Raw genomic sequence first — 23364 nt, 5'->3', positions numbered from 1 at the left:
ATATATATATATATTTTTTTTCTTTTGTACCTGTTTTTTTTTCAATGTCCTTCTCTGCTTCCTGTCTAGTTATCTGCGGATATGGGCGGGTCAACTGCAGCTATTACGCAATTTCCTTTTTACGTGCAATGCCTCCTGGGAGCTTCTGTCATCATTCCCAGGAGTCATTGCGGAGGCCTGCCGCGAGTTCTCGCAGGATTTCGACGACGACACCTGCCCGTTGTGATGGCAACCCTGAAGTTTACGGCGCTGCTCACAGTAAACACTGAGCATGCGTGGGAAATAGCGGTGATTGCTGGGAGCTCAGCATTCACCGTATCCTGGAAATCCATGCTTGTGGGCTTCACATGCCCACAAGCAAGATGGGATTGGCCACAATCGATTATTATCAATATTTATTGAAAACGGACAGCAGCCGCTTAAAATACCAAACCAGTGAGTTTCAATTTAGATTTGTACATGTGTCTGAATGAATAAAAAAAAAAAAAAAAAAAATAGGAATGGTCGCGGGAACCCCGCTTTAAGGACATTTCTGTCTAGAGCCATTATAAGGTACTCAGACGCTTCCTCCCACCCTTTCACCATGAGTATTCGTTACACCTGTCTACACCTGGGTTATCGTATACTCCTTGACACACTTACCCTATCTCCCAAACACTACTCTGTGAGTACCCACAGCGGAATACCCTCGCTTCTAGCTATGATGGAAACCAGCCAACTCTAAACAGCAGACAAACATTTGCTCAGCTGAAGGCCCGCAAAAACAATCAGCCTGGGCCTAGGTTCACCTATATGCGATGCGGGAACTATCGCGATTCCAGCGCCGGTTTCCACATTGCATCCCTCCCACAGGCAGTTCACACTACTGTCTGCAAACCGCTGCGGGTGTCAATACAATGTTAATGACACCCGCAGATCGGTTCACAGATCGCAGTGTGAACTTGCACAGGAATCAGATGGCATGGGTGAGAACATCCATGCCACCTGATTCTAGTGCGGGGTAAAAAAAAGTCCCTGCACTATTTCTTTCTCGAACATCACGGGACACAGAGCCACAGTAATTACTGATGGGTTATATAGGTATCACTGGTGATTGGACACTGGCACACCCTATCAGGAAGTTCAACCCCCTATATAATCCCTCCCCCTTGCAGGGATACCTCAGTTTTTACGCCAGTGTCTTAGGTGATGGACGTGTAAAGATGTCCTGTGCTGAGCTCCAAAGGGAATATCCTAAGATCCTATACTGGGGCAAGCCAGGCGAACCGGATCCATTCAAAGTGTCTTTTCATGGCCGAATTGAATGGTACCCGGGCCTCGTGTCCGAAGAAACAAGGTTTTACCCGTAATGCTTCTCTTTTTAGAGAGCTGGACCCCGCAGATCAGAAAATGGCTTTAAACTTCCTAATTTCTGGCGAGGTGCTTTACGGTCCCAGAACTGTTGGATCCCCCTACTGATGGGGGCCCCAGTCTCTGACGGTTTTTTCAAACGGAGCCCACCGTGAGAGGTGAAGATTGGGTCTGTGTAAACAGCACCCTGCGGCTGGATAAGGTAAGAGGAGATTCCACAGAATTTTTGAGTTCTAGTGGCTTTTTTCCTTTAAGGTAAATGCATGCTATGCCTATTGTGACCACCGGGGGCTGCCAAGAGCACAAACCTGCACATGCTGACTCTGTCTCAGGTGTTGTAATCGCTGTTTATGTCCCAGCGTCTCAAGCAGGCTGCAAACAGGTAAGGTGGAAAGGGGGATTTCTCATGTTTGAATGTTCCCCCCCAGGCTAGAGAGGGGCCACAGGGGTCTAGAAAGTGGTTATACCACCCGGGCTCTGCGGCCTAATGGCCACCATCTCTCAAGATAGCCGTTCAGGCAGATCTTGTTACCAGCCTCCCTCCCCCCCCCCCCCCCCCCCATCCCCAGCCTTACTCCGGAAGCATGACAGGAGAGTCGGCAGCGCGGGAAGCGCTCGTTTTTTTCAAAACTCGAGGGGGGGGGGGCGGTAGAGGAGGGGGCGGGACGTCAGCACAGAGTGCTTAGACTCCCACTCAGGCCAGCTGCAGGCTATTAAAGGCACTCTGTACAGGTGCACTCAGCCTTCTGAGAGACACAGAGCTGACGGTCGCATGTAAGGTGGGACACAGGCATTCTCCTAGGCAGCATTTACTGAAGTAACACCAGACTGAGCATTGGGTAGCAAGGCTTTTAGCCAGACTACATCGCTCAGCGGGCAGTGTTCATTTGTACACCTCACACCTTGTTGCTTTGCACTATGGGTAGAAGAGGTTCAAGCACCCCAGGAACCAGAGACACTAGGGGATCTCGTTCAGGTTCTGAGGGCCCCCTGTCGGCAGCATCCTTCCCCCCTAAAGATGGGCCAGGGACGGCTAGCCAGGGAGAGCCATCGGGGTCAGGGGCTACACCTGCTTCTGGCACTTTAGCCTCTGTATATATTACACAAGAGGTTTTTTCCTCAACCATTAATGGTCTAGAGGAAAGATTAATGGCCGTGATTACGTCTTCACTCAGTGGAAGAAAACGCACTAGGCTTTCCTCTGTTCCCCAAGACCCTCAGACAGAGGAGCTCTGGGATAAAGGAGATGAATCCCTTTCAGAGGATCGGGATGGGATGGATGATTCCTCTTTGGAGGATTCAGGTGGAGAGGGACCCTCTGCGACTTCCCAAGAGGAGAAAGTCTTAGTGCAGATCCTCACTGGATTGGTCCGCTCCACATTTAAGTTGCCCATACCTGAAACTGCTAAAGAATCCTCTTCTGCTTTGGGGTCACTGAAACCTTTCCAAGCAGCACATGCTTTTCCTGTTCATACTTTACTTGAAAAGCTTATTTATTCTGAGTGGGATCACCCAGACAAATGTTTTTTTCCGCCGAGAAAGTTTTCAACACTTTATCCGATGGAAGAAAAGTTTATTAAAATGTGGGGAATACCGGCTATTGATGCCGCCATTTCCTCCGTAAATAATAGCCTGACTTGTCCTGTAGACAATGCTCAGATGCTCAGGGATCCTGTAGATAAAAGGATGGAATCCCTATTGAAGGATGTTTTCTCCTTAGCAGGATCAGTGGCCCAACCTGCAGTAGCAGCGATTGGAGTCTGTCAATACTTAAGAGACCATGTTAAGCAGGTCATCAAAGTATTACCTGAACAGCAGGCCCAGGGGTTTGCTAACCTTCCAGCGGCCTTATGCTTTGTGGTTGACGCCATTAGAGATTCTATCGTGCAAACCTCCCGTCTTTCACTGGGGTTGGTGCATATACGTAGAATCCTATGGTTGAAAGATTGGTCAGCCGAAGCACCATGTAAGAAGCTACTGGCTGGGTTTCCATTTCGTGGTGCAAGGTTGTTTGGAGAGGACTTGGATAACTATATCAAGAGAATCTCTTGTGGGAAAAGCACTCTCTTACCTGTCAAGAAGAAGAGTAAGCGTCCCTCTTTCAAACGGAATCTTTCCCCAGCGCCGGGGGCTTCAGCCTCCAGGCAGTCTCGACGGCCGCCTCCATCGGGGTCCAGAGACAAGAGTCAACCCCAGGGACAAAAGAAGTCCTGGGGAAAGAAGCCTACTAGGCAAAACACTAAGACCTCTGCATGAGGGGGCGCCCCCGCTCACTCGAGTGGGGGGAAGACTGCGACAGTTCTCAGAGCTCTGGCAGGAGGACTTCCAGGACAGATGGGTAATCTCCACGGTAACCTTAGGGTACAAGCTGGAGTTTCAGGAATTCCCCTCTCCTCGGTTCCTCAGATCAAATGTTCCCAGAGACCCAGAGAAGAAGCAGTCACTCCTTCTAGCGTTAGAGCGACTTTTGTCGCAGGAGGTCATTATGATAGTTCCCGCAAAGGACCAGGGATTGGGCTTCTATTCCAACCTTTTTACGGTCCAAAAGCCAAATGGGGATGTCAGGCCCATTCTGGACTTAAGGGATCTGAACCGATTCCTAAGGATTCAATCCTTCCGCATGGAATCAATTCGAACAGTAGTTCCCACCCTGCAGGGAGGAGAATTTCTGGCATCAATAGACATCAGAGATGCATATCTGCATGTGCCCATTTTTCCTGCTCATCAGAAGTTTCTGCGCTTCGAGGTAGGAGGGCGCCATTTCCAGTTTGTGGCTCTGCCTTTCAGGATAGCCACTGCACCTCGAGTGTTCACAAAGATCTTGGCTCCTCCTCTGGCCAGATTAAGGGCTCAGGGTATAGCTGTCATAGCATACCTAGACGACCTGCTCTTGATAGACCGGTCGGTAGCCTCTTTGAAGGGAAACTTGAGGACCACGGTCAGGTATCTAGAACACCTGGGTTGGATCCTCAACTTAGAAAAGTCTTTCCTAAAACCAGTAAGAAGACTGGAGTATTTAGGTCTGATTATAGATACAAGCCAGGAGAAGATATTTCTACCCCAGGCAAAGATCACTGTTTTGAGAGAGCTGATTCTGACAGTAAGGACCAAGAAGGGTCCCTCAGTCCGCCTTTGTATGAGGCTACTAGGGAAGATGGTGTCTTCATTCGAAGCAGTTCCCTATGCTCAGTTTCACTCAAGAATGCTGCAACACAGTATTCTGTCGACCTGGAACAAGAAGGTTCAGGCATTAGACTTTCCGATGCACCTGTCGCATGCGGTGCGTCAGAGCCTCAATTGGTGGCTCATACCCGAAAACCTGCAGAAGGGGAAATCCTTTCTACCGGTTACCTGGACGGTGGTAACAACAGATGCCAGTCTGTCAGGTTGGGGAGCAGTTCTGGAACAGGCTGCGGTCCAAGGGGTATGGTCCAAGACAGAGAGGACCTTACCCATCAACATTCTGGAGATCCGGGCGATACATCTAGCTCTAAAAGCCTGGACTATCAGGCTACAGGGTTGTCCGGTCAGGATCCAGTCCGACAATGCCAAAGCAGTGGCTTATGTCAATCATCAGGGAGGCACCCGGAGCCGAGCTGCTCAAAAAGAGGTGAACCAGATCTTAGTCTGGGCAGAGATGCATGTGCCATGCATATCGGCAGTTTTCATCCCGGGAATAGAAAATTGGCAGGCGGACTATCTAAGTCGCCAGCAGTTACTTCCAGGGGAATGGTCTCTGCATCCCGACGTCTTTTGGACCATATGCCAAAGATGGGGGGTTCCAGATGTAGATCTCTTTGTATCCCGATTCAACAAAAAGATAGACAGATTTGTGGCAAGGACAAAAGATCCTCTTGCATGCGGGACGGATGCGTTGGTGATTCCGTGGCATCGGTTCTCACTGATTTACGCATTCCCGCCTATTCTGCTACTACCACGACTCCTTCGCAGGATCAGGCAGGAAAGGAAGTCGGTACTTCTGGTGGCCCCCGCTTGGCCCAGAAGGACTTGGTATGCAGAAATAGTAAGGATGACGGTGGGTTCCCCGTGGACCCTACCGGTACGCCCAGACCTGTTATCTCAAGGTCCAGTGTTCCATCCTGCCTTACAAACGCTAAATTTGACGGTTTGGCTATTGAGACCCACGTTCTGAAGAGTCGTGGGATCTCAGGTCCTGTCATATCTACCTTGATTAATGCAAGGAAGCCAGCTTCCAGGATGATTTATCATAGAGTCTGGAAGGCTTATATAACCTGGTGTGAATCCAGAGGTTGGCATCCCAGGAAATATGTCATAGGTAGAATCCTTGATTTTCTACAGATGGGATTAGAGATGAAGCTGGCCTTGAGTACCATCAAGGGCCAGGTTTCTGCTTTATCAGTATTATTTCAGCGGCCACTTGCTTCGCATTCTTTGGTCCGAAACTTTATGCAGGGGGTGATGCGTCTTAATCCTCCGGTTAAAGCGCCCCTAAACCCCTGGGACTTGAATTTGGTCCTGGCTGTGTTACAGAAACAGCCTTTTGAACCAATAATCAGATTCCTTTGGTCTTGTTGACAAGGAAATTAATTTTTCTGGTGGCCATCTCTTCTGCTAGAAGAGTATCAGAATTAGCAGCTCTTTCCTGTAAGGAGCCTTATTTGATTATACACAAGGATAGAGTGGTACTACGCCCTCATCCTAGTTTTTTACCGAAGGTGGTTTCTGATTTTCATTTAAACCAAGACATTGTTCTACCTTCCTTTTTTCCAGATCCCTGTTCTCCGGAAGAGAGATCTCTACATTCGTTGGCTGTAGTAAGAGCAGTTAGGGGCAACTACTCAGATCCGCAAGACGGATGTTTTGTTTGTGCTGCCAGAGGGTCCCAATAGAGGACAGGCAGCGTCAAAAGCTACCATTTCTAAATGGATTCGACAGTTGATCATTCAAGCTTACGGTTTGAAACAGAAGATTCCTCCGTTTCAGATCAGGGCACATTCCACAAGGGCTATTGGTGCTTCTTGGGCAGTGCATCACCGGGCCTCTATGGCTCAAATCTGCAAGGCCGCAACCTGGTCTTCAGTTCATACATTCACCAGATTCTATCAGGTGGATGTGAGAAGGCATGAGGATATCGCCTTTGGGCGTAGTGTGCTGCAGGCAGCGGTACAGGGTCCTCAGGTCTGATTGCACCCTACTTGGTCGTGGTTCCCCCCCCTCAGGTAGCATTGCTCTGGGACATCCCATCAGTAATTACTGTGGCTCTGTGTCCCGTGATGTTCGAGAAAGAAAATAGGATTTTTTAAAACAGCTTACCTGTAAAATCCTTTTCTTTCGAAGGACATCACGGGACACAGAGGTCCCGCCCCTCTTCTAATACACTATATTGCTTGGCTACAAAACTGAGGTATCCCTGCAAGGGGGAGGGATTATATAGGGGGTTGAACTTCCTGATAGGGTGTGCCAGTGTCCAATCACCAGTGAAACCTATATAACCCATCAGTAATTACTGTGGCTCTGTGTCCCGTGATGTCCTTCGAAAGAAAAGGATTTTACAGGTAAGCTGTTTTAAAAAATCCTATTTTTCCTGCGAATCTAATGTGAGTTCAGCCATACGACTGCCTACTTGACAAAGGCAGACATGTATGCATCTATGTCACAATTCCTAGGACAAGATTATGGCCTTAATTCAGCCACATGTATCAAGAGCTCAAAAATTGACCCCCTCTTCTCCCACTTCCATTTCTCAATTTGAGTGGGACCCTGATAATGCTGGTCCTACAGTACGCAGATTTAGAAGGGAGTGAAGAGGATGTTGAGTCAGTGTTGCAAAAACTTGCAAAACATAGCATGTGCAGTCTATGATTGGGTCGGTCACTCTCCCCAAATTTTTTGCTGAACTCTATCCAGTTGAAAGTTTGCAAAAAAAGTGGGTTATTCTGAGGTTGATCCTGCCATCTCTGTCCTAAACAAACATCTCACTGTAAATCATTTAATCAGTGCTACATTTGTTGCCTGCAAATGGCAATAGCAGTTGAATTGTGTATGATACCAATCTGGTAAAGATTGTCCGTGTGTACAGAAAGACCCGATGGTGTAAATGCAAGTGCAAAAAGTTACAAGTCAGGAGACGCGGAGGAGAGCCAGATAACTTGATAGGGCTGGGAACCGACAACTGAAACAAGGGGGGATGGGGGGGGGGGGGGGGGGAAGCGCCAAGCTGCCAATACTGTAGCTCTACTGTAGTTTGAGTGATAAGCATAAAAATATCAGTATTGCACTCACACGATTCCTGGAATGACAGACATGTGATCTCTCAGATAAGTCCACTGGAGGGATTCTGGTCTGGGTAGTGGCTGCCGTTAGGCTGGATTTGTCGCGGGAGCAGATGCAGGGAGCCGCCATGGTTACACAAAACTGTCAGAGAGCTGTCAGACCCGGGAGTGGAATGGCCAATCGGAACACTTTTTGGAGGCAGGGCCACGCCTCCACCAGTCTGCTGGCTAGGCTGACCTCCGGGTTTAAATGTAAGCTGTAAATAAGCCTGTATTAGACAGGTGAACTGCGGATAAGCAAAAATCTGTATAACATTTAAGGAAAACAATAACGTAAGTTATTTATGACAAAAAAAAAAATGTATCTATGTAAAGATTTGTTATAGAATTATTTTTTAAACAAATAATTTTTTACATACATCGTTGGATAATTTTTTTTTTTCATACCCATATGTTTAAAACTAATTATTTTGTTTATACAGCTTGCCATACAATTTCTTTTCTCTAACTTTTTTCATAGTGATTCTTGTTACCAATAACTCACTTTTGTTATTTGCCTTAAATGATATTACACTGATATTAGTCTATTGTGATTCAGCTTCTTCCTATGGCACAACAATGCCATTGTTCCAAAACTGAGCTAATTCTCATATTTCATAGTATGCAAACTGTGGGCAGTTTTCGTTTTAAGTACTCACTCAGTCTTCTCTTTCAGAATGTACAGAACACTCCCTGGCTGCCTGTGCCATTGAAACCTTCAAAGATCTTGGGGTATGTTATCACATATTACCTCCACTGTTTGCAGTAACTTTTATTTAAGGAAAAAATGTTCACAGTAGTAGACCCAATTGGGGACCAGTTATAAAAGAAAAGTGAGAAAAATATGGGACAAAAGTGAAAAGTCACCTATTCAGATGCATAGTCTAACCACTTTGCTACAGGAGCAATTTGTAATTTTTCACAAACTCATGCATTTTTGTGTAGAAAATTACTTAAAACCGCAAACATTATCTTTATTGTACAGCACAGGATACAGGAATCAATTCATAGACCATAGGTTATATGCCGCTACCTTCAGGTGATTTGGACATTGGCAAAAGCTTTGCTGGGTCCCCCCCTAATGTCTCTTGTATAACCTTGCCCACAAGGCTCCAGTTTGTTTGTTTTTTTTGCTAGTGTCCCTAAATGATGCACGCAATATCCTCTTGAAGAATCTCCTACTAGTTTGTTTCACCAGATTTAATTACCAACCGTGTCCATGTGTCTGGTGGATAACACTTTCCACTTTATTAACGTTTTGATGGACACTTTTTCTGTTTGCACATGGGTTTATTAATTTATCCAATTGTGGATTTTTTGTGATTATTTTAGTCACTATATTTATTTTAGAGTTTTGTTGATTCATTTGCACTTTATTTTTAGTGTTTTTTTTAATTCTATGTATATATAATTTCTTTGATACCTGAAATCTGTATTTAGAGTTTTGGCGCTGCAAGGTCTTTGGAATAAACATATAGTGGTTCCTTTGCTAGCTACTCCAGTTATCCATTAGTGCTGACTATAGGGTTTTGACTTCTAAACCTCCTTTGTGCTAGCAGGGCCTGCCCTACAGCCAGGCATGGTCAGCTTAGCGGTTACCTGGACTGGAGAAATTTGTGATGAACTTTCTTCCAAGGTACATTATCCAAATCTTTATTCAAAGTTACAGCTTTTACCTTCAGCTCTAATATTCTATGTAGATGCACTGATCCATCAGATATCCAGAATGTCTTTATTTTGCGTATACAGTGACGAAATAAACAGTTAATTCCAAGGAGTTCACGTACTTTATCTGTAGGAATCAGCCATAATGTGCTTAAGCAAAAAACACACAATTATCATTTCTCAGTTTTTTTATTTATTGAACATAACCAATAAACATTCACGGTGTTCGAGGAAAAAGTAAGTGAACCTACAGACTAATCACTTCTAGAAAAGCTAACTGGACTTAGTAGTTTGCACACCTGGAATCCAGTTAATAAAATGAGCCTGGAGGTGTGGTTTAGAGCTACTTTGATGAAAGACATTCAGATGTTTTAAAATTGCTGTTCATAAGAAACATCAGCTGATATGAACCATGCCTCACAAAAATAAGCTCTCTGAAGACATATGATCAAGAGTAGTTTATCTGCATAAGGCTGGAAAGGAATACAAAGCAAGTGTTTAGGCATCCATCAGTTGACAGACAAATTGTCTATAACTGGAGACAGTTTAGTACTGTGGCTATTCTTCATAAAAGTGGGTGCCTAGTCAAGATGACTCCCAATGCTCAATGCAGAATCCTCAATGGGGTAAAGAAGAACCCATGAGTAACAGCTAAAGGCTTAAAGACATGAATAAGGGATGTTTGCCAGTTCCAGTGATGGGCCTACCATACGCATGTATTTGAACAGGCAGGGTAACAAAGGCATAAACGCTATGGAGGAGGCCGCTGCTCTCAAAAAAAAAAAAAACTTGCTGCATGCCTGAAGTTTGCTAAAGAGCACCTTGAGGACCGCAGCGCTACTGGGAAAATGTTTTGAGGACTGATGAAACAAAAGTCCAGTTGTTCAGGAAGAGTACTTAGCACTCATGAATGGCGCAAAAAGGGCACAGCTTACAATAGGTGACCACGATATTGTGTCAATATCGCCGCTGTTATCGCATATCGTGGTATGAATCACGAGGGGGAACGCTGCGCCAAATTTTAAATAAAAAAACGGCATGGGTTCCCCCCCAGGGGCATACCAGGCCCTTAGGTCTGGTATGGATTTTAAGGGGAACCCCCTACGCTGAAAAAAATCGCGGTCAGGTACTGTACCAACATCAAAACAGCATCCCAAAGGTGAAGTATGATGGAGGGAGCATCATGACTTGGCTTGCTTCGCTGCCTTGGGGCCTGGACCACATGCCATCATTGAGAGGAAAATTAAATCCCAAGTTTGACATAATCCTGTAGGATATTTTGGTAGAGTGGCTGTTCGCCAACTGAAGCTTAGTAGAAGTTGGGTAATGCAGCAGGACAATGACCCTAAGCATCAAAGTAAATCCACCGCAGACTATCTTCTAAAAAAGAAAATGTGCCTTTTGGAGTGGCCAAGACCTTAACCCCATAGAGATGCTGCAGAACGACCTTGAGAGCCTTTCATACCAGAAATGTAACAATGTGTCTGTGCTGAAGCAGTTTTGTAAAGAGGAATGGTCAAAAAGTCCTCCTGAATGTTGCGCAGGTCTGATCCAGAGCTACTAAAAGCACTTGCTTGAAGTCATTGCTGCCAAAGGAGGTTTGAGCAGCTGTTAACTCTAAGGGTTCACTTACTTTTTTTCTCCAGTACTGTGAATGTTTAATGGGTGTGTTCGATAAAGACACAAGAAATTGAAATTGTTTATCAGCATAAGCACATTGTGTTTGTCGATTGTTGTGACTTAGATAAGGAACAGATCATATTTAATGGCAAATTAATTTGAACCACTGTGTAATTCTACCACTGTGTGCATAGAATTCTATGGCTTAAAGACTGGGTGACTGATTCAGTGTGGGAAAGATGCCTTTTGTGCATGCCCTTAGAGGGCGAGTTTCTCTTTGGCCCTTTAATGAACACATCAAGGAAGCTATTGATGAGAGAGGGTTCAGGCACTTTGCTGCTCCAGTTTCACAATCCTCTCTGGAATATTTATCCCCTACTGTACAGATTATATCAGTTGTCCGCCCCCTCCGGTGCAGTCATCTACTGCATGGTCTTCTGGTTGTGGCAAACCTTCCCTCTCTAAGCCCACCGGAGCAGTTAACGAGCCTTCCTCACACTAAGGCTGGGTTCACACTGCCGCACAGAGCGGCTCACCACAGGGGTCCGGTACGTCCCTGTTTACCATTTCAGGTCTGAATTTCTGGCTGAATTCGGATCTGAAATGGACCAGAAGACGCACAGGACTGTGCAATTTGCACCGGAGCCGCTCCTGAGATGTGTGAACCGGCTGAATTGAGAGCTGGTCACAATCTCCTGACTTGCAAATTGGATGCGGTAGGGGGGGAGGCAGTGGGGTAATTTACTGACACTTGGCCCAACTAAAGCCCAGCATGCGCCTACCGACATGTGGGCGGTTCAGCAGCAGCATTTGCTGCTGTGTGTTAAACACAAGCAGGTCTAATGATCATGCTGGTAAAACAGCATTCGATTGGCACTTTCAACCAAAAAAACCCCAAAACTGTACATACAGTAGCTCACAAACGTGGGTACACCCCTCACATTTTTGTAAATATTTTATTATATCTTTTCATGTGACAACACTAAAGAAATTACACTTTACTACAATGTAGTGAACAGCTTGTACAACAGCGTAAATTTGCTGTCCCCTCAAAATAACTCAACATACAGCCATTCATGTCTAAACCGCTGGCAACCATTATTTTCCAGCACTGCCTTAACCCCCTTGGGCATGGCGTTCACCAGAGCTTCACAGGTTGCCACTGGAGTCCTCCTCCATGACGACATTGCGGAGCTGGTGGATGTTAGAGACCTTGCGCTCCTCCACCTTCCATTTGAGGATGCCCCACAGATGCTCAATGGGGTTTAGGTCTCGAGACCTGCTTGGCCAGTCCAATCACCTTTAACCTCAGCTTCTTTAGCAAGGCAGTGGTCGTCTTGGAGGTGTGTTTGGGGTCGTTATGTTGGAATACTGCCCTGCGGCCCAGTCTCCGAAGGGAGGGGATCATGCTCTGCTTCAGTATGTCATAGTACATGTTGGCCTCTTTGAACTGTAGCTCCCCAGTTCCGGCAGCACTCATGCAGCCCCAGACCATGACATTCCCACCACCATGCTTGACGGTAGGCAAGACACACTTGTCTTTGTACTCCTCACCTGGTAGCCACCACACACGCTTGACATCATCTGAACCAAATAAGTTTATCTTGGTCTCATCAGACCACAGGACACGGTTCCATCAATCCATCTCCTTAGTCTGCTTGTCTTCAGCAAACTGTTTCTTCTGCATCATGTCACGGAACGTCCCACACTCCACTTGAGTGCTTCCGTTATATACCACTTCCTCCCAGTCTGTATACAGATATCAGATATTCCAACCTTTCTGAGCACAAAACAAGGCAACACTTGCTTGTTGCTAACATGAACTCACTTTATTCAGAACCAGAATACAGTCTTATATACAGGAGAAGATGAGGTTCCCCCCTCCTGCTCATATTACTCTAACAATACAAATGTAACCTAATTAACATGAGCAAATTAACTAATCCTTTATACAGCCTAGGTGACTGAGACATGACCTTTTGCCCAGACTGAGTTAATTATCACAGGACATTTTCTCACAATAGCAGCAGCTCCAATAGGAGTCGTCACATCTCCTACATTGTATAGTGGACAATGTGATCAGCTCATTCAATTAACATAAACACAGGTAGTTGGAGTTGATGACACCAGCATCTCCTCACAGGATGTGTCCCAACAGTATGAATCAGTCTTATCAGCAGGGGGCTGCTGGAGGAATCCCCCCTCCCTCTTCAGGGACACAAATCCCAAATAACCACAGCAAGGAGTCCACAACAGAATCAAACAACATACAATGTATACATATACGACTGCCCAGCATCCCTGGGGTATACAGGTGGGGACTGAAGCCCCATCCACCGACAGCAGATCAAGCTGCAGTTGTGAGGTGATGACTGCATTCTCTCCTTGGATCCTGATCTGCAGCTCGCGATAGACTGCCACCTCCTCAACTTGGGCCTCCATAATTGCTGCAGGTGTGGGGCAGAGGTCTTGGACCCTCTGTCCGGTTGCCAGCACTTCTGCTGGGGATTTGCTAGGTGGTTCCTCCTCTACAGAAACGTCTATCAAATCCTCAGTCTCTAGAATTGCTAAAAGTGTGGGACAAAGGGTTCTGTTCAGTTACCAGATCTTCAGCTGGAGAAGTTTGTTTTAACTCCATAGATGCTGCTGGCAGAAAATCACATGTCCCTGTCAGTGTTGTGGGAGAAAGGCCCGACTACCTCTTCTCTCAAGAAGGCCGAAGCCACTGTTGGTGCTGGGCAGAGCACAGTGAACTTTGGCCCTGATAGCAGCTCTTCTGCTGGAGGCTCATCAGGTTGTTATTCCTCAGCAGAAAAGTCTATCAAATCCCATGTCTCTGCAACTGATGTCTGGGGATATAGGTTCACCATCTCCTGTCCATGGAACCCAGAAGATGCTATCATTTCTGGGCAGAGGTTAGCAGAGCTCTGCCCTGTTGTCAGCACTTCAGGTTTGGGGACAGCAATCTTCGGTTTTTCCACTGCCGATTCTCTGGCATGCTGCTGAACTTGTTCTAGCAGTTTCCTGTATGCCCTTTCCAGATGCTGTTCCTTCCTTAGCAAATGGTCCAGGTCAGGTTTGAGCTCTGAGACCCCTGCAAGACCGAGCATAGCCTCTCTATATTCTCGCAGGTCCTCAAGGTCAGGTTCCCCTTCATCGCCAAACATAAAATGATCTGTAAGGCTCTCCCACAGTAATCCAGGGCTGCCAAAGTCATATCCCTCCGGAGAGCATTCTGTTGTCTCCCCTAAATATCCCTGCTCTGCGTGCCATTGCAGAGCCCGATAACAATTGTCCAGCTCTATCTCCTGCTGGACCAGCCTGTCCAACTCAGTCACCCATTGTTCCTGGGGCCGCTCTCCCAGGAATGCCATCCGCAATGCCCGTTGGTCACTGGCCCGTTGCTCTTGGGTTGGAAAGCACTTGCCCTGTTTTATACCAGCGAGCTGGAGGGCTCCAATCCAGAGCTCCACCTGAATCTGCTGCCTGAGCTCCAGGTATTCATCCTTAGACACAGTCCTGGTGTATGTTGAAAGGATGATCCGCAGCAGTCCCGGGAACTCTGATGCCAGGTCCATATCTCCACTGGGGTGACTGAAGTCTGCTATCCTGATCTTGGATCCAGTTGGAGGTTTGGATGTCCCAGACTGCAGGAAGCTTTCCCGCTGCTTGCCACCAATGTCACGGAACGTCCCACACTCCGCTTGAGTGCTTCCGTCATATACCACTTCCTCCCAGTCTGTATACAGATATCAGATATTCCAACCTCTCTGAGCACAAAACAAGGCGACACTTGCTTGTTGCTAACATGAACTCACTTTATTCAGAACCAGACTACAGTCTTATATACAGGAGAAGATGAGGTTCCCCCCTCCTGCTCATATTACTCTAACAGTACAAATGTAACCTAATTAACATGAGCTAATTAACTAATCCTTTATACAGCCTAGGTGACTGAGACATGACCTTTTGCCCAGACTGAGTTAATTATCACAGGACATTTTCTGACAATAACAGCAGCTCCAATAGGAGTCGTCCCGTCTCCTACATTGTATAGAGGACAATGTGATCAGCTCATTCAATTAACATAAACACAGGTAGTTGGAGTTGATGACACCAGCATCTCCTCACAGGATGTGTCCCAACAGTATGAATCAGTCTTATCAGCAGGGGGCTGCTGGAAGAATCCCCCCTCCCTCTTCAGGAACACAAATCCCAAATGACCACAGCAAGGAGTCCACAACAGAATCAAACAACATACAATATATACATATATACACGACTGAGTCCGATTAGTACAGTTCAGACTGCATTTCTAATTCACCTCACAAAGAGTATTGTTCCCTTGAAAATCCAGGGCCCATAATCAAAAGGCAAGAGGCTTGCATTCAGTCCTCTCCAACAGCCTCTGTCCCGGCTAGGTCTGTCACACATCATATTTAAAAGAGGCTTCCTTCTGGGACGACATCCATGCAGACCAATCTGATGCAGTGTGCGGTGTATGCTCTGAGCACTGACAGGCTGACCCCCCACCCCTTCAACCTCTGCAGCAATACTGGCAGCACTCATACGTCTGTTTCCCAAAGACAACCTCTGGATATGACGCTGAGCATGTGCACTCAACTGCTTTGGTCGACCATGGCGAGGCCTGTTCTGAGTGGAACCTGTCCTGTTAAACCACTGTATGGTCTTGGCCACCATGCTGCAGCTCAATTTCAGGGTCTTGGCAATCTTCTTATAGCCTAGGCCATCTTTATGTAGAGCAGGGATATGCAATTAGCGGACCTCCAGCTGTTGCTAAACTACAAGTTGTAGCTAAACTACAAGTGCTGTCAGTGAGGCCTGTTGTGAATTTCTCCTTTAAATTCCTCCTAAAGGAGAAATTCACAACAGGCCTCACTGACAGCATTCAACAGCGATAACACCTATAAACCTGAACTCACAGATGCAATTATTCATCAGCTTTAAGGTGAGAGTTCTGGGAGACCACATTCAGGAAAAATTACATGGAGTTATGTATGGGCAACATCACTGAATCACATTATTAATGAGCCACCTACTGGATCATCATTATATCTTTTATATTTGTGACTCTTTAGAACAGTCCATCTTACCATATGGGCATAGTATTTTCATTTATTACCATTTGGACTATTAACACTTTAAGTGCACTTCTTCACTGTTGTCAGTATTGTCATATTACCTATTATTAGGTTTTTAGGATTAGACATTTTTATTGTTATATGTGATTATTTGAAATGTTTAGTTTTACCAGTCACAATCTTTTATGAGATATTAATATTTACTTCACAATGATACATTATTCACATGCAATTATTGCACTTTAATATTTTATTCCTGTCATCATTGTTTAGCACGATATCCAGAGGATTAGTCCTCAGGCAATAGGCTATTGCGCAAAATCACTTTTCTTTTCTTTTTTTAGTTATTTTGAGGGGACAGCAAATGTACACTGTTATACAAGCTGTACACTCACTACTTTACATTGTAGCAAAGTGTAATTTCTTCAGTGTTGTCACATGAAAAGATATAATAAAATATTTACAAAAATGTGAGGGGGTGTACTCACTTTTGTGACATACTGTATATACCCCGAGAAGAAATTAGGTGTGGGTGCAGCGCTGTTCTGGTTTTATGGCAAAGTGTTATGACACTGTGATAACATGATAAGGTCACCTCTAATAGGTGAGTGAAAGTGTAAAACTGCTGGTTGATAGAAATTCTTGAAAAACTTTATCCCAAAAAAGAATTAACAACCAAAAGTGATTTTACATAAAAATAGAAAATGATGTATATGTAATTTGCTTCAGATAGTGGCTGATCCTATGCAACTCACTGTCTACCATGTGATGCTGTTATATCAAAATATGCCCATGTATTCATACCGTGCATTGATATAAAGTGCTAAGGTGAGTGGAAGGGAAAAAGGGGGGGGGGGTGGAAGGGAAAAAGGAAAAGGGGGGGGGGTGGAAGGGAAAGGGGGGAGGGGGAAAAATTCAGTCAATGGTATAATCAGGTATAAGGGTGGGAGGTGTAGCAAGGGGCACTCTCCCGTAGACGTCCAATGACGAAACGCGTAGGGCGTGGCCTGACCAACGTCGTGCGTCATCTCTCAGCGAACACAGGATTGTTTGACGGTTTAAACTCAGATCTTTTAGGCTTGAATTGAACTTGAATAATGTGAGTACCATTCTGTTACTTTTGGAATAAAGGTTTTAAACGTTTTTACGCTATGGGCACCCCATCTCTTTTATGTTAACTTAACACGATCCGGGATCGCCAGGAACTGCTGCATACTGGCATAAACTTTGACCGCGTAATGCCCCTGCAGGGGTGAAAAGTATCCCGTGAGTGTTTGCACAGTAAGAGCATGAATATCAAGCACTGTCACTAGTGAACACTGGAATAAGAAGATTGTATTGAGTAATATTGTTTACCAAGAGGAACAAGCTTTCAAGCATAACTATCACCCGTGAACTATAATTAAGACTATTCAAAGCAACATTGTTTTTTCTGATTAACGCTTCTTATTTTGAGCACAAGTCACTTTACCATTGACTGCATTTTTCCCCCTCCCCTCTTTCCCTTACATTTCCCTCCAACCCCCCCCCTCCTTCCCCCTTCCACTCACCTTAGCACTTTATATCAATGCACGGTATGAATACATGGGCATATTTTGATATAACAGCATCACATGGTAGACAGTGAGCTGCATAGGATCAGCCACTGTCTGAAGCAAATTACATATACATCATTTTCTATTTTTATGTAAAATCACTTTTGGTTGTTACTTCTTTTTTGGGATAAAGTTTTTCAAGAATTGCTATCAACCAGCATTTTTACACTTTCACTCACCTATTAGAGGTGACCTTAACATGTTATCACAGTGTCATAACACTTTGTCATAAAACCAGAACAGCACCGCACCCACACCTAATTTCTTCTCAGTTCAGCTTTTTCCACTTCGGTGGTGATTGCATTTGTGGAGGCAGCAGTTCTGAACCACTTTTTTACCTACCCCCATTGCGCAGATTCATCATTATTTTCCTATTCATACTGTATAAGCCCTGCTTTAGAAAACAGATGTCAACAACCTTTTTTCTCTCTACCTTTTACAGGGGGTGCACAATTCTTAATTGCTGTCCTCCCCTCTCTCTAGTTTGTCTTTTAAGGAAATATTGTTCTTGTCTGTAAGTGATTACTAAAACGGTTGTATACCCTAATTATTAATTCTTACCTGTAGGCAAAATGAATATCTCCTAAACCTGTACGGTTTAGGAGATATTTACTTTGCATGCAGCCGCTGACGTCAGCCGCACATGCACTGTGAATGCCCGGCCGAAGGTTCGGCAGACGGTGCCGGACCTTGGCGGGAAGAAAACTCCCACACACATACACGGGAGTGACGTCAGCACGGCTCCGGCCACTCACAGTGCCGGAGCCGCGTACACAGAAGACACGTGGAGGGCAAAATGTCAGCTCCCTCGTCGTGGACCAGGATTAGATACCGACACCTCGTTCTAAGGTATTTCATAATGAGCTAGTATGCGCTGCATACTAGCTCATTAAGCCTTTGCCTTACAGGTTTTGTTTTTTCTCCCTGCGGGTATACAACCGCTTTAACCCCATTCTCACTTTATCATTGCAATAAGTGTTCCTCTCCTTTATTACTCAGAAAAAGATTTAAGGATTTCTACAGAGGAACACCTGTCTTTTGAAAACGTTAGAATCCTGCATCGCACAAGATGCACTATTTTAGTAGACAGGCTTCCATTAGGCTCCCTATGAAATAGCTATTTGTCTACACTCTAGTTAGGCTTGCAACGACTCCTATATATATCTACATCTAAAACTGTCAGGGATTTTCTTCCCTCCTAGCACAGACACTTTATAGGTTATTCACCCCTCTTGTCCACTTGTCCCTGTAAACCATGTACCAACAAGGATTGACTATTTTCCTTCACCATGTCCTTGGGGTGATAGATTATCTGGGTTCTTATTTATTTCCTGGTATATTTGGGGTATACCTCAGAGCTTGTGGTTATAGGCCTCCAAACACAAATTCTGTCATCTAATACCTGACAGCTGCTGTTCTCCATGCTCCCTAAGGTTCTGCCTACACTCTTTTGGGAGCGTTTTTTTTTTTTCTGACATTTTATCTCCTAGGTACTAAAGTCTTTCCAGAAACCCTCTTTACACAATCTTGTTCATGTCTGATTCATCAAAAAATGTCATCTTCATCACAGACAAAGGCAGGTTATTCATACACCACAGGTTATTGGTATGGATTGTACACTGGGAAAGATTTTAAGGGCACTGCCCCTATATCCCTACTTACTCTACTCTGTGAGTCTTCAGTTTTGTGCTTGTGTCCAAAGGTCTCCTTCATGGAGAAAACCTACCCTTAGCTTAACCAGTTAATTTTCTCTTTCTCTCAATCAACCTTTACTGTCTTCTCATACCATGGAAGCAGTGTGTCTGGATCAGTGCAACCTCGGTAAAACTTTGGGAGCCATACCCAGGCCCCACGCTGTCTGAACAGCCTGTAATGTTGCTTTGGGACTGCACTCTGTGTGGATGCTCACCTTAGCACTTGGTTGAGTTAGTTACTGGGCGCTTTACAGGTCCAGGGCCATGATCCATCGCTATGGAACTCAGTCCCTAAAGACTCTGTTGGGGTTACGCCCACTGGGATAGGCGAAGCTTGGACTTTATATACAGTCCATGAAGCTGGACTTTATATACAGTTACCCTGTACCTCTGACCTGAGTGCACATGAAAGGTTTTTCACCTAAATGCAAGGAATGCGTTAAGGTAAAAAACGTTTAACCTTTACAGCCAATTTAAGCACTCTCAAAGGTCAAGTCTTAGTCATCCATTTTTTTTTTTAAATGCCTCTGACTTCACACTCTCTCTTATAAGAACCTCTCTTCAAGGTGTAAATCGTGTTAAGTCCCTCTTGCGACCTCAGCTTTTCTGCCCTGAAAAAAGCACCCTTTGAACCTATCTGGGATGTTCCCCTGGATGATCTCTCTTGCAAAAGTAGCCTTTTTGGTTGCCATCAGGCGTGTTTCTGAACTGGCAGCCCTTTTATGTAAAGTGCCTTTCCTCATACTTCACAATGCCAAGATAACCCTGCACTAGTTGCATAAGGTGGTGGGTTCAAAGTAAACTCTGTGGGCCCTCACTCTGGTTAGACCAGATAAAAGATGAATAGTAGATGAGGGCCCATGTACACTGATGTGTTGTGTCAAAATGCATGTTTTATTGCATGTTCCAAACTGTAATTTCTTAATGCTGTAAGGCAGGGGTCTCCAAACTATGGCCCTCTAGTTGTTCAGGAACTAAAATTCCCATCGTGCCTAGTCATGTTTGTGAACGTCCGAACAATGCCTCGTGGAACCTGTAGTTCTGCAAAAGCTGGAGGGCTGTAGTTTGGAGATCCCTGCTGTAAGGTGTGCTGCTGGCCCATTCAAAATCAATAAGTGATCACATGGTGCAAAAAAAAAAAAAAGACACAATGTGAATGAGCCTTAAGTGATTTGGAAGTCCATATTTGGTTTTCCAGTCTGTCAGCAGATATGTAATTACAGTTGTGCTCATAAGTTTATATACCCTGGCAGAATTTGATTTCTTGGCCATTTTTCAGAGAATATGAATAACACAAAAACATTTCTTTCACTCATGGTTTAGTGTTTGGCTGAAGCTATTTATTATCAACTGTGTTTACTCATTTTAAATCGTAATCAAAACAAACTACCCGAATGACCCTGATCAAAAGTTTACATACCCTGGTGATTTTGGCCTGAATAACATGCACGCAAATTGACACAAAAGGAATTGTATGGCTTTTAAAGGTAGCCATCCTCACCTGTGATCTGTTTGCTTTATTAGTGTGTGTGTGTGTGTGTATAATCTAAAAGGTCAATGAGTTTCTGGACTCCTGACAGACCCCTTGCATCTTTCATCCAGTGCTGCACTGACATTTCTGGATTCTGAGTCATGGGGAAAGCAAAATAATTGTCAAAGGATCTGCAGGAAAGGGTAGTTGAACTGTATAAAACAGAAAAGGGATATAAAAAGATATCCAAGGAATTGAAAAATCCAATCGGTGGTGTTCAAACTCTAATCAAGAAGTGGAAAATGAGAGGTTCTGTTGAGACCAAACCACGGTCAGATAGACCAACTAAAATTTCAGCCACAACAGCCAGGAAAAACATTCGGGATGCAAAGAAAAACCCACAAATAACTTCAGGTGAAATACAGGACTCTCTGAAAACATGTGGTGTGTCTGTTTCAAGATGCACAATTAGGAGGCACTTGAAGAAAGATGGGCTGCATGGTCAAGTTGCCAGAAGAAAGCAATTACCACGTAAATGCCACAAAGTATCCCGCTTACAATACACCAAACAGTACAGAGACAAGCCTCAAACCTTCTGGCACAAAGTCATTTGGAGTGATGAGAACAAAATTGAGCTTTTTGGCCACAACCATAAACGTTACATTTGGAGAGGAGTCAACAAGGCCTATGATGAAAGGTACACCATTCCCACTGTGAAACACGGAGGTGGATCGCTGATGTTTTGGGGATGTGTGAGCTACAAAGGCACAGGAAATTTGGTCAAAATTGTTGGCAGGATGAATGCAGTATGTTATCAAAAAATACTGGAGGAACGTTTGCATCCATCAGCCAGGAAGCTGCGCACAGGAAGTACTTGGCCATTTCAACATAACAATGATCCAAAACACAAGGCCAAGTCGACCTGTCATTGGCTACAGTGGAATAAAGTGAAGGTTCTGGAGTGGCCATCTCAGTCTCCTGACCTCAGTATCATTGAGCCACCTTGGGAAGATCTCAAACGTCCAGTTTATGCAAGACAGCCCAAGAATTTACAGGAACTGGAGGCATTTTGCCAAGAGGAATGGGCAGCTTTACCATCTGAGAAGATAGAGCCTCATCCACAAAAGACTTCAAGCTGTCATTGATGTTAAAGGGGGCAATACACGGTATTAAGAACTGGGGTATGTAAACTTTTGATCAGGGTCATTTGGGTAGTTTCTGTTGGGATTACGATTTAAAAAGAGTAAACACAGTTGATTGATAATAAATGGCTTCAGCCAAACACTAACCATGAGTGAAAGAAAAGTTTGGTTTAGCATTCATATTCTCTGAAAAATGGCCAAGAAATCATAATTTCTGCCAGGGTATGTAAACTTATGAGCACAACTGTATATACAAATGAATTACGGTTTATATTTGTAGACATTACTTACATGCAGATTACTTATTTCTACAAAACACAAAGTAATGTGTGTTTTTTTGATTCAGTGACATTAAGAAAACATTTTGTGGGTGTTTTTGGACAGCTTGCTGCCGCTTCTACAGCTTTGTTGACACATGGGGCCAGGGGACAATAAAACCAGATGGTTTTAGCACCTACCCTTCACACTGACATGCATAGGCAAAAAAATAAATAGCATGTTGCATTTGGCAGTGTTACCACTAGAGGTCGACCGATATATTGGCCGATATTTGGTGTTTTTTTAATTAATCGGCATCGGCCGATTGTGCTGATAAAAAAGGCCGATTATAACTTCAGCGCAACTTGCAAATGACTTCTGTAATAGAAGTCAATGCAAGTTGCCTGAAGTCTTCTGTGGAGCGACTTCTCTCCTCTCTGGGCAGCCTGCAAAGTCTGATAAAAGAAGCTAAAAAGATAGTGTTTCTTCTTATCAATGAGCTGAACTCCCTGTGTAGAAGCCCTCAGTTTAACAATTTAAAGACTAAATCTTTTCTGACACTTGTTGCTTACAAGTAAAAATCCTGTATTTTCTGCTAGAAATTCACTTAGAACCCCCAAACATTATATATATATTTTTTTTAGCAGAGACCCTAGGGAATAAAATAGCGGTTGTTGCAATATTTTATGTCACACGGTAATTGCGCAGCTGTCTTTCAAACGCAATTTTAAAAAAAAATACACTAATGAATTAAAAAAAAAAACAAAAAACTAAGCAGTAAAGTTAGCCCATTTTTTTTCATCCAAAAGTTTTGCTTACCTGTTTTTTGTGTATTTAATATTTAAGATAGTTTTTTTTTTTTTAATCTAAATTATACATACAAGTGAACTGATTGGAGGTTTGTTTTGTTTAATAAATGTTTAAATGTAAAAAAATTTCTGTATCACTTATTACTTAAGGTTGCTTTCACACTGGAGCGGGCATGCGTTGACGGTAAAACACTGCTAGTTTTAGCGGCGCTTTATCGTCATTTTAGCGGCGCCATTCGGGCTGCTAGCGGGGCGTTTATAACCCAGCTAATGGCCGAGGAAGGGGGTTAAATGCGCCGCTGCCGAAGCGCATACATTTCAATGGGCAGGAGTGGTGAAGCAGCGGTATACACCGCTCCAAAGAT

General features: G+C 44.4%; 1 protein-coding gene across 1 annotated transcript in view; it reads left to right on the top strand.

Moving 5' to 3' along the window:
• The window catches only part of GPAT2 (glycerol-3-phosphate acyltransferase 2, mitochondrial), a 208070-nt gene that overhangs the window by 183396 nt on the left and 1310 nt on the right, over positions 1 to 23364 (top strand). Inside the window, exon 17 of the mRNA XM_073623599.1 lies at positions 8320 to 8375. Within this exon, the coding sequence (XP_073479700.1) occupies positions 8320 to 8375 (56 nt within the window). The remainder of the gene's footprint in view (positions 1 to 8319; positions 8376 to 23364) is intronic.

The sequence above is a fragment of the Aquarana catesbeiana genome, linkage group LG03 (assembly GCF_042186555.1).
Source record: "Aquarana catesbeiana isolate 2022-GZ linkage group LG03, ASM4218655v1, whole genome shotgun sequence".
NCBI classification, from domain to species: domain Eukaryota; kingdom Metazoa; phylum Chordata; class Amphibia; order Anura; family Ranidae; genus Aquarana; species Aquarana catesbeiana.
Note: the sequence above shows the minus strand (reverse complement) of the source record. Positions and strands in the feature narration are given on the sequence as shown.